The sequence below is a fragment of the Camelus ferus genome, chromosome 2, assembly GCF_009834535.1.
Source record: "Camelus ferus isolate YT-003-E chromosome 2, BCGSAC_Cfer_1.0, whole genome shotgun sequence".
Taxonomy (NCBI): Eukaryota; Metazoa; Chordata; class Mammalia; order Artiodactyla; family Camelidae; genus Camelus; species Camelus ferus.
This window is the reverse complement of record NC_045697.1, coordinates 86646805-86657622: the sequence shown is the minus strand read 5'-3', so window position 1 is coordinate 86657622 and position 10818 is coordinate 86646805. Positions and strand designations below refer to the sequence as shown.

Here is a 10818-nt window from a genome sequence, read left to right as displayed (position 1 = left end):
TCACTATGTAACATGGGAAATACATGAGATCGTTAGGGACAGGAAGGCTTGGGGTTTTCACTACTAATTTAAAAATGTGATCTTGGGCAAGTCACTTAACCTTCACAAACATCCAATTTCTTATCAGCAAAATGTGACTCAATGAGATAATGAATTTTTAAACGCTTTGCAAAATTAAAAGTACCAAGGAAATAATTCTTCCATCCCCAAAGGTTATGAGCATCATTAAAATTTACCGCATGGAAGAAGAGCACACACAAACGAGACTTAACTGTGATCCACAGACAGATTTACAGAAGTGTTAAAACATTATGGAAGACCACCGGTCTAATAAAGACAAAGAATGAGACTATGCCTGAGGAAATCTGTATTTTTTACAGGAAACACAGCGCTCCTAGCTAAATTCTCTCTAGGTGATATGGAGATTATCAACAATATGTCTTAACAGCAAAGGAAAAGAACTGTATCTTGAAAAGTCAAGAGGCCTTTAGAGAAACTGAAAAGAGACACATTAATACATGCATCAAGCTCCAGACCAAATTAAAGTTTTACAACTTTAATTGCAAAAGAAGTTCAGAAAGAAGAAATTTTGCAGGAGGAGGAATCCTTGAAAGTCAGCTTTGATGGATGGACAATTACGCAACTGACTGACCACCCTCTTCAGGAGGCACCTTCAGGGCCTGGGGCTTCCCTTTTTAAAGGACTTGGGTTACTCCTGAGTCTAAGATGCTGACAATGTTAAGCAACTAAAATAGCTTCTTAATGAATACTAAAATTTTATTTTCAAAGGGGAAGTATGGGGTGTGACACATGTGGCAGTAAGCAGCCTACTACTGACTCTATCAGCACTGTACTAGAGATGCCAGCTGGTGCATCAGACACATTAAAAAGTGAAAGTTTGCCACAGCATATGGCAGCTTTCTCCCCAAGCACTTCGTGAAATGATCGGGCCAACTTCTGTAATAATGCCTTTATGCAATAATGAGGATAAGCCAGGGGCCTAGGAATTCAGTTTTCTACAGGGTCCCGTCAATGTAGCCATATACTGACCCATTCTCTAATGGAAATAGCTGGAGAAATATAAATATCTAGACTATGAGAACATCAAAGGCCTCATTGGAAAAGCCCCCACACAGAAAAATGTGTGGGCGTGAATTCTTCCATTCTGGAAGGGTAAAGGCCTAAGTTGATGATGCTGGGATGAGACACTGAAGTCTTTAGAGAAGTGAAACAAGTATCATAAAGTTGACACACATTACCAAATAGCCTTTCCCTTAGACCCAATGCTAAATTTGTGGTTTTGATTTGAAAGGTACAGAGAGACATTTTGCATTTTTTTAGTAATAAAAAGATTATGATTATTTGTCTCTAACCTGTCTCTCATCTTTTCTAAAGAAAAAACTATTTGCCTCTAATCTCCATTTTTTTTTCCACTTAACTGTAACGCTTATTTTTAAATTTTAGGGAGATGTTTCATATTCTTCAGAATATTGCCTAATGCATAGAGTATTGAACCATTTTTTCTGTTCTTTTTAAGTACAATTAAGTGTTCCTTAGAATGCGTAACCTTTCTTGCCTACCCACTCTCCTAATTCTGAATTTATATATCTACATTTTAACCATGTTGTCAAAATTCAGTTTAAAGTCATGTTTCTTCTTTAAAATTCTTTATGTCCACCTTTCTTGAGGCAGTAATCACCTTTTACCTGGGATTACAGTTGTCTATATGTCTTCTCTATTACGTACGAGGTTCTTTGAGAAAGAATACAAATGATGAGAGTGTGGGCTTTGGCGTCAGAATATTCTGGTTTCAAATCTTTTTTGTGCCCTAAACTGGCATTAAGGGATAAATAACCTAGAAAAAAAATACTTAACTCCTCTGAGCTTTAGTTTTTCTAATCTATAAAATGATACCATCACTTCACAGATAAGGCTTAAACTAGACTGTGTGTCTGTAAATTATCCTTTTTTCCCTATATACCTGACAGCATCATAGGTGATAGATAAGTATGTTTAAAAGAACAGACAAGAAATGAATAAGGTAGTAAAAACAGAGAAGTTACTAGAAATCTCCTTGAGAAAGGATTTCCTCAACTCTCCCAAGTTTAAAGTAGAAGTATATAACTATACCGTCATTCAAGTAGTTAGTGCATTATACTGATTATACTGATTGTACTATACATTAGTATCTGACCTGATCTAATAACTGAAAAATACTGATCTGATGTTATTTCATAACAATTATTTTTATACTCACAGTGTCTCAGGTGCTTTAGAGGCTAAATCTAAATCTATTAAACAATGAAAATGTAACAACTAGAAACTTAAAGATTGGTTTATTTATAAATGGCTATAAACCACATAAAGTCTATTACAAAACTAACATCAGTACCCTTGGATGTAAACCATTTTCTGAGTATCTGTCACAAGTTTTTTTTGTAGTACTTTATTCGTTTTTCCATAAAGGTGCTCCAAGAGTTGTAACAGATCCCCCTCTCAGTAACTTCTGCTGATTTGAGTTCTGGCCTCTGTATTGTAAGAGCCCAAATACCCCTTCTCTGAGGACTGCTCTCACTCCACAAGACACACACACACACATATGCGTTCCATGGCTCACCATGGGCTCCTGGACTGTTTGTTACCTTGCCTTTCTCATCCCCAGCCACACTAATTAGTCCAGTATTGGTACATTTCAAGCTGGCCATATTATCTTTCTCCTAAAGAATGTATGTATAGTATCCAGAAATTCCAGTTAGTAAGTTTCCTATTAACAAGTAAACGTGGGAATCCCTATTGCTATGCTCATTTTCTGCCTTACCTTTAAAAAAAATATAAGGAATCTGTTTAATAAAGAGAGAGAAAGAAATGAAATGGCCATGAAGTGGGGGAAGATCTAAATGGCTCAGGTGGCCCCTGAGAGACTGAGAGGAAGAAATAGCATCTTTGGTTCTGGCAACATTCCAACTCTTGTTATATCCCCTGGATGCCCAGCAAAAACAATAAAGGAGCAAAACTAAATTTGTCCTCAAAAAAAAAGGGACCAAAAAAAAAAAAATCCTAGCATTAGTAGCACCCTCATTTGCAAATCCTTTTCTGAGTATTTGTTAAACACCAAACCCTGGGCGGAAAAAAGTACAACAGACACTAAGGGATTTAATAAATAGATACAAGAAACATATTAAAATTAAAACAGCATAAAACAGTGCCTCAAGCTCAGTGAGCATTTTATGTATTCTAATCTTAATACCTCTCTAGCTGATTGTGTAAGAAGTAATCTATCACGTTGTATGCGTTAGCTCAGTCATTGTGGAGATAAAAAGGTAAAGCCATCCTGAAACAGGAAACCAATATTCTTCCTGTTTAACCAACAAATCTAAAAATCTATTCTTTGCAACTATTTACTTTTGCTCTTGTCCACCACAACATGGTGCTCCACATGTTCCCCATAGTTTTATGACAAAGAGAAATTTTTCATGAACCACTTTTGTATCCCCACCCCCTTAAAGAAAGAGGGAGGAAAAACTGTTTCATACAGAAGGCGTTAGCTGTATGAATTAGAACTGCCACCTAAGTGTGGGCTAATGTAACCAAGAGGGATTTCACCTACATCCATTCAGTCAGTTTATGGGGGTTTAAAGAAATTCCAAAGAGTCATCAGAAGAGGAAAAATAAAGGTAATGCTTTTTGCCACACAGGTAGAATCTTTGAAAATATGTGTAATATGTAAAACATTTTGACACCCCCATAATATTTTTCCAGAATTAACAGTATAAATTACTTCACTTGTTCAAGAGCTTCCTATCAGCCTCTCTAATCACTACTCACAGTAACCTCAACTGCTGCCACAATGTACAAGCTGCAATTCTTGTCTTGCATTGCACTAACTCTTGCACTCGTAGCAAACAGTGCACCTACTTTGAGCTCTACGAAGGACACAAAGAAACAACTGGAGCCACTGTTGCTGGATTTACAGTTTCTTTTGAAGGAAGTTAATGTAAGTTTATTCCCTTTCTTACTAAAATTATTAATTTTAATTTTTCTAACTGGAGTTTGTTTTTTAATAACAATCTGTTATGCTTTCTCAGAACTATGAGAACCTCAAACTCTCCAGGATGCTCACATTTAAATTTTACATGCCCAAGAAGGTAAGTGCAACTTTCAACATTCAATTTACATTTTAATAAAATTGAAAGTAATATGAAAATCTGCACATTGACTGGAGAAGAATTAGTAACTTCAGTTACTAATGGGGCTTCTGCAAATGGCTTTGCTAATACTTTTTTAATATGTACTTGTGTGTGTTTTGGGGTAGAGGGAGTGGGACAGTTTTTAAAAAGATTGTGTTGACCTACTATTTTATTTAAAAATGTAAAACTCAAGAGATATTCAATTATATTGTTTTACCATCCAAATTAGCAAAATTGATTTCAGAAGCCCACTTTAAAAGATTCTTTACTGTATTAGGAGATTCCTAAGGATTTATCTTTGAGAGGTTGCATAGCAGTAATCAATAGCACAGATTCTAGGGCCATATTATTTGAACTGAAATCTCAGCTCTGCCATGTCCTAGCTTTTGTGATCTTGGGCAAGTTACCTATTCTTTTTGTGACTCAGTTTCTTATCTACTTATGTAAATGATAATTATATATACTTCATGCAGTTTTGTGAGGTTTAATGAGTACATGTAAAGTACTCAGAACAGCATCTGGCATATGGTAAATACCATATAAGCATTAGCTATTAGTAATAGTAAAGACAAAATTCCTCCTGGAGAGTATAAATTACAGTTTGGACTTAGACATCTTTTCTGTCAATAGACATAAAGACTTCTGATGCTATGTGGCTTATTTTCCAAGACTAAAAGCTTCATTTGGTCATTTGGGGATTCAGATAGTTAGATAAGCATCATCCAAGCTCCTAGAGCTACACTTGGAGTGTAAAGTTTCCTAGTAGTCATGCCAGTCAGTAAATAATGGGCAAAACTTTGGTGCTAGAAAGAGCTTGTCCTAGGGTGAATGGCCCAGAAAAAAGTGGGATTTAAGGATCATAGATGCAATCTCACTGATCCACTTCTCATAAATTTAAGGAAATTATGCTTCAAACGGCCCTTCTGAAAGATGAAAAGGAAGTAACTTAAGAGATGCTCCCTAGCTTCATCAGAGTCACATGTTATCTCCAGCAACATAGACACTACACTGTTTCTTGAGGGAAATAGCTCCAAGTTGTTCATGCCAAAAACTTAAGCACTGAACTTACAGAACTTGTAGTACTAATGCAAGTTGAAAGGGCATTAGATGGAAATGTCATAAGATGTATGTGGTGTAGTCCTACCTCTCCCTCTAAAAACTATTAGAAAGATAACATGAGAATATGTGCATAATTTAGAGGGTGTTGGAATTCTCTGAAATCTAAGTTTCCAAATGACAATGCAAAATCTATTTGAAACCAAAAGTAATGTGATAAACTCCACTCATTTGTTCATTTTACAACCATTCCGTGGTTGCAAAATAATTTAGAGAGCTATAAAAACATTTAAGTCAAAGGTTGTGATGTTAATACTATAAAGAACTGAAATTTAATCCAGGCTCCACCTAGTCATGTGGCCTTGGGGAAGACACTTAAATTCTGAGATTTAGTTTCCTTATTTGTAAAATGGAGATAACACACTGGATTACCTATCTCAAAAGGTGGCTCCTAGACTTAAATGGGCTTATTTAGGACATTAAAATGTACCACGAACTATGAAATATTAGTATTTTACATATATGAGTGTGTATGTTTGTGACTAAATCAGAAGGTCCATCTAAAAATCTTACAAATATTGTAAGCTTTTATTTGATTTGGCAAATAATTTTTTAAAATGTACCTTCTTGTACTTATTATAGAAAAGTAAAAAATTTAAATCCAGTTATATGTGACTTGCTATATTGAGTCATTACTAACTAGTTATAATTACCTAACTTATAAAATGTCAGGATTGTGACAGATGGCATCCAAGAGCTCCCTCTGTCCCTAAACAGTCTAAGATTCTCAACTCTTAGATTATTAAATATTAGAATCATAGAATGTGATCCTATACTTCTACATTATGACTACTCTGGTTCTAATAATTTCTATGCAGACTGGAAAAGAATTCAACCTGCACTGGTGATTTGCAATTGGGTGCAGAAATGCTGACTTTTTGCAAAGTCAAATTAAGCTGAAATTAATGACTCACTATTTGTTAACTAATAGTTAACACTAACCATGGGCAGCTGATCTCTAGTTTTTCAGTCTTATAATGTAAACCACATTGGTCCATCTTTATAGTAATGCTGAAAATAGGAACAATGGTAAAAACTATATACTGCCACTATTAATAAAATAAATTTGAGATTAATTTCTGATTCTGACATTTTGTCAGGGCAGATTGACCTGATAATTATTTTTATTATTATTCAAGGCTACAGAATTGAAACACCTTCAGTGTCTCATGGAAGAACTCAAACCTTTGGAGGAAGTGCTAAATTTAGCTCAAAGCAAAAACTCTCACCTGACAAATATCAAGGACTCAATGAACAATATCAATTTAACGGTTTCGGAACTGAAGGTAAGACATTATTTGCTCTCCTGAAAATAACATAAATGGAAGGGCATTTTAAAGTGGTATAACATTTTTGGTATTGTGAAGTACTCATGCATTTTAAGTCCACTGTGAACATAAGTCACTTTTATGTTAGATAAATTGTGGAGCTTAAAAGTGTAAGCTAGAGGGTTTCCACCTACCACCTACTCAACTCAGGAACAAGCCCCCATCCCTCAGTCTGTCACCCCTCACATTAACACAAAACTGGGAGTGGGATAAAACACTGAATTGAATTTCACAGAAAGCAAACAGGTTTCATTACATATTTTTTAATTCCTTCAGCTCATTTTCTAGAATAGCTAATTCTGATTACCTGAAAGGCTTTTCAAATGGGTTTTTCTTATCATTTGGTAGAAGAACTAAGAGAGTTATCTAAAAAAAAAAAAAAAAAATGGCAACCAGTAAAATGGCCAATGGACCAGATAATTAACTTTTATTTAGAGGTAATACTCACTTTCAGGACCTTAAGTATTTTTAAACGCATAGGAAGCATGAAATATACAAGGAACCCGGGTGATGTAAGAGATTCATGGCTCTCTTTTCTCATCCATCTGCCAAAGAACAAAGTTCATGAATTAATAGGGATCCTAAATAAACAGCATAATTTTAATTACAGTAGAACCAAGTTTCTAAAAGTATATAACTGCTTCCAAATAAGTCTCTTTATTAATAGACTGTTGCTTTCCATTTAATTTAAAAAATACATTGAGATTAGTCATCTTGTCATTGAAAGACTCAATTTATCATCCATGCTCTAAAATTCTTGACCAACATCAGAAAAACTCATTCTACATTCTAGATGCAAAATTAGGATAAAATTACATAAAAATCAGAAAGTGTTTCAGAAGCCAGCCACTTAAAAAAAAAATCTAACCCCTCAAGAGATTATGGTATTTAAATGATTATATGTAAGAGTGTATAAAACACTGCAATAGTTTATTTAAAGGGAATACTTTATCTCACTTGGTTTATGTTTTCTGGATAGGAATTACTTCAAATGTGAAAAATCCCTCTTTTTTATCTTGCTATATATCAAAATATTTTCTTCTTAGCTTGTCAACTAGAGGCAGAGTTGAAATAGTCCCTATCAGCAGAGGAGGTGAATTTCTAAAAAGCCATTCTACAGAATTTCTAGTGTTTAGATCTTTAAAAGTTGGGAAACTTACCTGCATTGATACTGAAGTGGGGTGGGAGTGGGGATGAGTATTTACGAAAATGTTTTTCATACAAATTTCCTCCCAAACAAAACCTTATCCTAACTTACTCTGGTTGTTTCTATTTTGCTTTGGGGAAAATATGAGGTTCACTCAAGCAGAAACATAGGAGACTTAAAAAGTTAATGATGAATAAAGTATAATGAGCTTATCACTACATACATGTAACCTATATATAGATATAAATCAGATATATTTCCAGAGAAAAAGAGGTTTAGCAACTTTAATTTTGCAAGCAGCATTTAATGAAGTATTTGTCTAAGACTGTTTTTTTGAATTGTACACGATTGAGAATAATTATATATAAGGTAAACTGCCCTGAACTAAAACAAAATTTCAAATGTTTTCTTTTTTACAGGGATCTGAAACAGGATTCACATGTGAATATGATGATGAGACAGTAACTGTTGTAGAATTTCTGAACAAATGGATTACCTTTTGCCAAAGTATCTACTCAACACTGACTTGATGATTAAGTGCCTCCCATTTTAAATGTTATCAGGCTATTTATTTGAGTATTTAAAATTTATATTTATTTTTTGATGTATGGTTTTCTATATTTGTAACTATTATTCTTCCTCCTCAGATGATAAATATGGATCTTTTAAGATTCTTTTTGTAAGCCCTAGGGGCTCTAAAAATTCATTTAAATTATTTATCCTAAAGTATTTATTTTTATATTGAACTGTTAAATATCATGTCTATGTAGGTCAGTTAATAAAATTATTTAATAAAGCTGATGAATAAAAACAAGCCCAGATATTTGTTATTCTGCGAATAGCACAGAGTAAGCACTAAAATATTTCTGAAATACTCATGTAAACTCTTCACAAGATGGTTAAGATGCTTAAAAAATTACCCCTTCCCCATTGGGGAAATGGGCTTCTCAAAGCTTTTGCTTTTTCTCCTTTCATGAATTGATTAGATTCTTAATTCTAGTCTGAGAAAATCCCATCAAATTATACTAGTTTCCTTCTCCAGGTCATGCTTTAAATAAGATGCCAGAACAAAAACACTCTTGAAACCCTTCATATAATTGGTGTGTTTCTCCTCCATTCTTCAGAATCTTATACCTTGCTCTCTGCCTTCAGGACACCCACTTGTATAACCTATACCAAAGCTTTCCCCTACCCTCTGGCTTTCCATTGGGTCCTGCCACTGGGTGGCTCCGGTAGGAGGTCTGAGGGACAGAAGAGATTCCTTTCTCTCTATGGAGTAGCCACTGCATGGCTGTGCCTCTTGACCAAAGAACCCAGTTTCTCTCAAGGTGGCTCTCTTGAGACTTTTTCCTTCTGGGTTCTGCTAACCTTTCTTTCCACTCCACCCTTTAAAGATGGTAACACCTGTACTATTACCAGCTCTGGGGTACTGAACTGTCTCTTGCAGTTTTCCTGTACCCTGACCATAGCTTTGTAAATTGTCTCTTTATTAGGTTCTCCTTAAATTAGTCTGAGTATACCATCAGTTTTGACTCAGACACAGTAATTGTACCTAAGAAATAGATCCTCAAAACAGATTTCTGGGACCAGGTTTTTCATATATTCAAGGAGCACAACAAAATTAGGACTATGAAAAATCTATAGGATGTAGTAGCATCCTGATTATTCAAGTTATCATCAATGGTAGCATAGGATAAGGTGCAGATGTAGAGCAAAATGTTACGAAATGACTGTGACATTTAATTGCTTCAGCAATAGTAGTTATAAAAATTGTGATTATCATCTGTATTCTTTTGATGGCCTAAGATAGAGAACAAAGGGAAAGAATTAAAGTTACAAATATACAATTAAAAACATGCATGGGCAACCAGAAGTCTTCATTGGTAGTTCTGAAGCAGTTCCTTATCTCTTGTAGTCATAGAACATATATGGCAAAGGAAAAATCCAAGAGTCTGATGTAAGTCTGCAAAGATGTAGTACCAATTAAAAGCTTTAGCTTTCCAGGTCTCTCATACTAAGGGTGGGGAAGGAGTGGGGCTCTGCGATATGGGATGTGGATATTCTGCCAGACATGGAGGCTGAGAACCTTGAACATTTGTCTTTCCTGTTGACAGACAACTTCTTTTCTTTAACAGTATCCCTTCTGAGGAAAAATCACACCTTTACTCAAAAACCTTCCAATGACTCACAAACTGAGGATATTTTTCCTCAGAATGCACCTCTATTATCTTTCACAGCCTCCATGCCTAACATGGGAGTTAAGATCTCAACATCGCTGTGCTAAACCAGCAGCCAATATATGGTACAGTCTTCCCCATAGCCCATCAAGAAGTATAAACAAAAGCATTCCATCTTATTATTATTATACTAAATGACTTACTTGAAAAAAAATTTTAACCTCCCACCAAAGAAACATTAGCTTGGTCAATTTTAAGGTCCTAGTGCCCAATGAGGCATGTTTCTACCAGGAACATTGACTTCTACCAGAAAACTGATTAAATGGAAGCTGAGACACCTTTTGGGCATCTGGGGGCTTTTCATGCAGCTGAACCAACAGGTATATAAAAGACTATTGTAGTGGCAGAGTTAACTGATTTTGATGACAAAGGGAAACTGAGATCCTGCTATAGAACAGAGGCAACTGCTACACAATTGGTAACACCATACTTGGAACCTGGGAAATTCAGCAGGACATCTCTTAGCTCTCTCCACTTGTATTGATCAATGGAAAACTGCATCAATTCTCAAAGTGTTAAGAATCCCAAAAACTCAGATACCACAAAATTGAGATCAGGAGTCTGCCACCAGGCAAAGAATTCCACCCAGCCAAAGTAATGGCAAATGATAAAGGGGAATGTGCAAAGAATACTGAAATAAGGCAGTTATGAGCACCAACTTTCATGACTATGAACTTTCATGACTACCAACTTTCTTGGCAATTGAACAGACCCAAGTAGTTATATATATTCTTGTTCCCACTATGTCAAATGGGACTTCACACAGTCTTACTTTATGTGAAAAATACTGGTGGTGTGCCTAA

General features: G+C 35.2%; 2 protein-coding genes across 2 annotated transcripts in view; one reads left to right on the top strand and one right to left on the bottom strand.

Annotated features, from left to right (window-relative positions):
• Window positions 1-2399: 2399 nt before the first annotated feature.
• Window positions 2400-8715, top strand: IL2 (interleukin 2). The gene is made up of 4 exons (XM_006180708.3): window positions 2400-3994; window positions 4086-4145; window positions 6443-6589; window positions 8198-8715. The coding sequence occupies exons 1-4, from the start codon at window positions 3848-3850 to the stop codon at window positions 8306-8308; spliced, it is 465 nt and encodes a 154-aa protein (XP_006180770.1). The 5' UTR covers window positions 2400-3847; the 3' UTR covers window positions 8309-8715.
• The window catches only part of ADAD1 (adenosine deaminase domain containing 1), a 66559-nt gene continuing 62433 nt past the window's right edge, over window positions 6693-10818 (bottom strand). The window contains exon 12 of the mRNA XM_032462858.1: window positions 6693-7176. Coding sequence (XP_032318749.1) covers window positions 7153-7176 — 24 coding nt within the window. The 3' untranslated portion in view covers window positions 6693-7152. The remainder of the gene's footprint in view (window positions 7177-10818) is intronic.

What these genes read in the sequence shown, in the direction of transcription:
- IL2 (XM_006180708.3), top strand. Translation starts at nt 3,848, where the DNA reads ATGTACAAGCTGCAATTCTTGTCTTGCATTGCACTAACTCTTGCACTC. An exon ending in TTCTTTTGAAGGAAGTTAAT is followed by an intron (nt 3,995 to 4,085) that starts GTAAGTTTATTC and finishes ATGCTTTCTCAG; the next exon opens with AACTATGAGAACCTCAAACT. An exon ending in AATTTTACATGCCCAAGAAG is followed by an intron (nt 4,146 to 6,442) that starts GTAAGTGCAACT and finishes TTATTATTCAAG; the next exon opens with GCTACAGAATTGAAACACCT.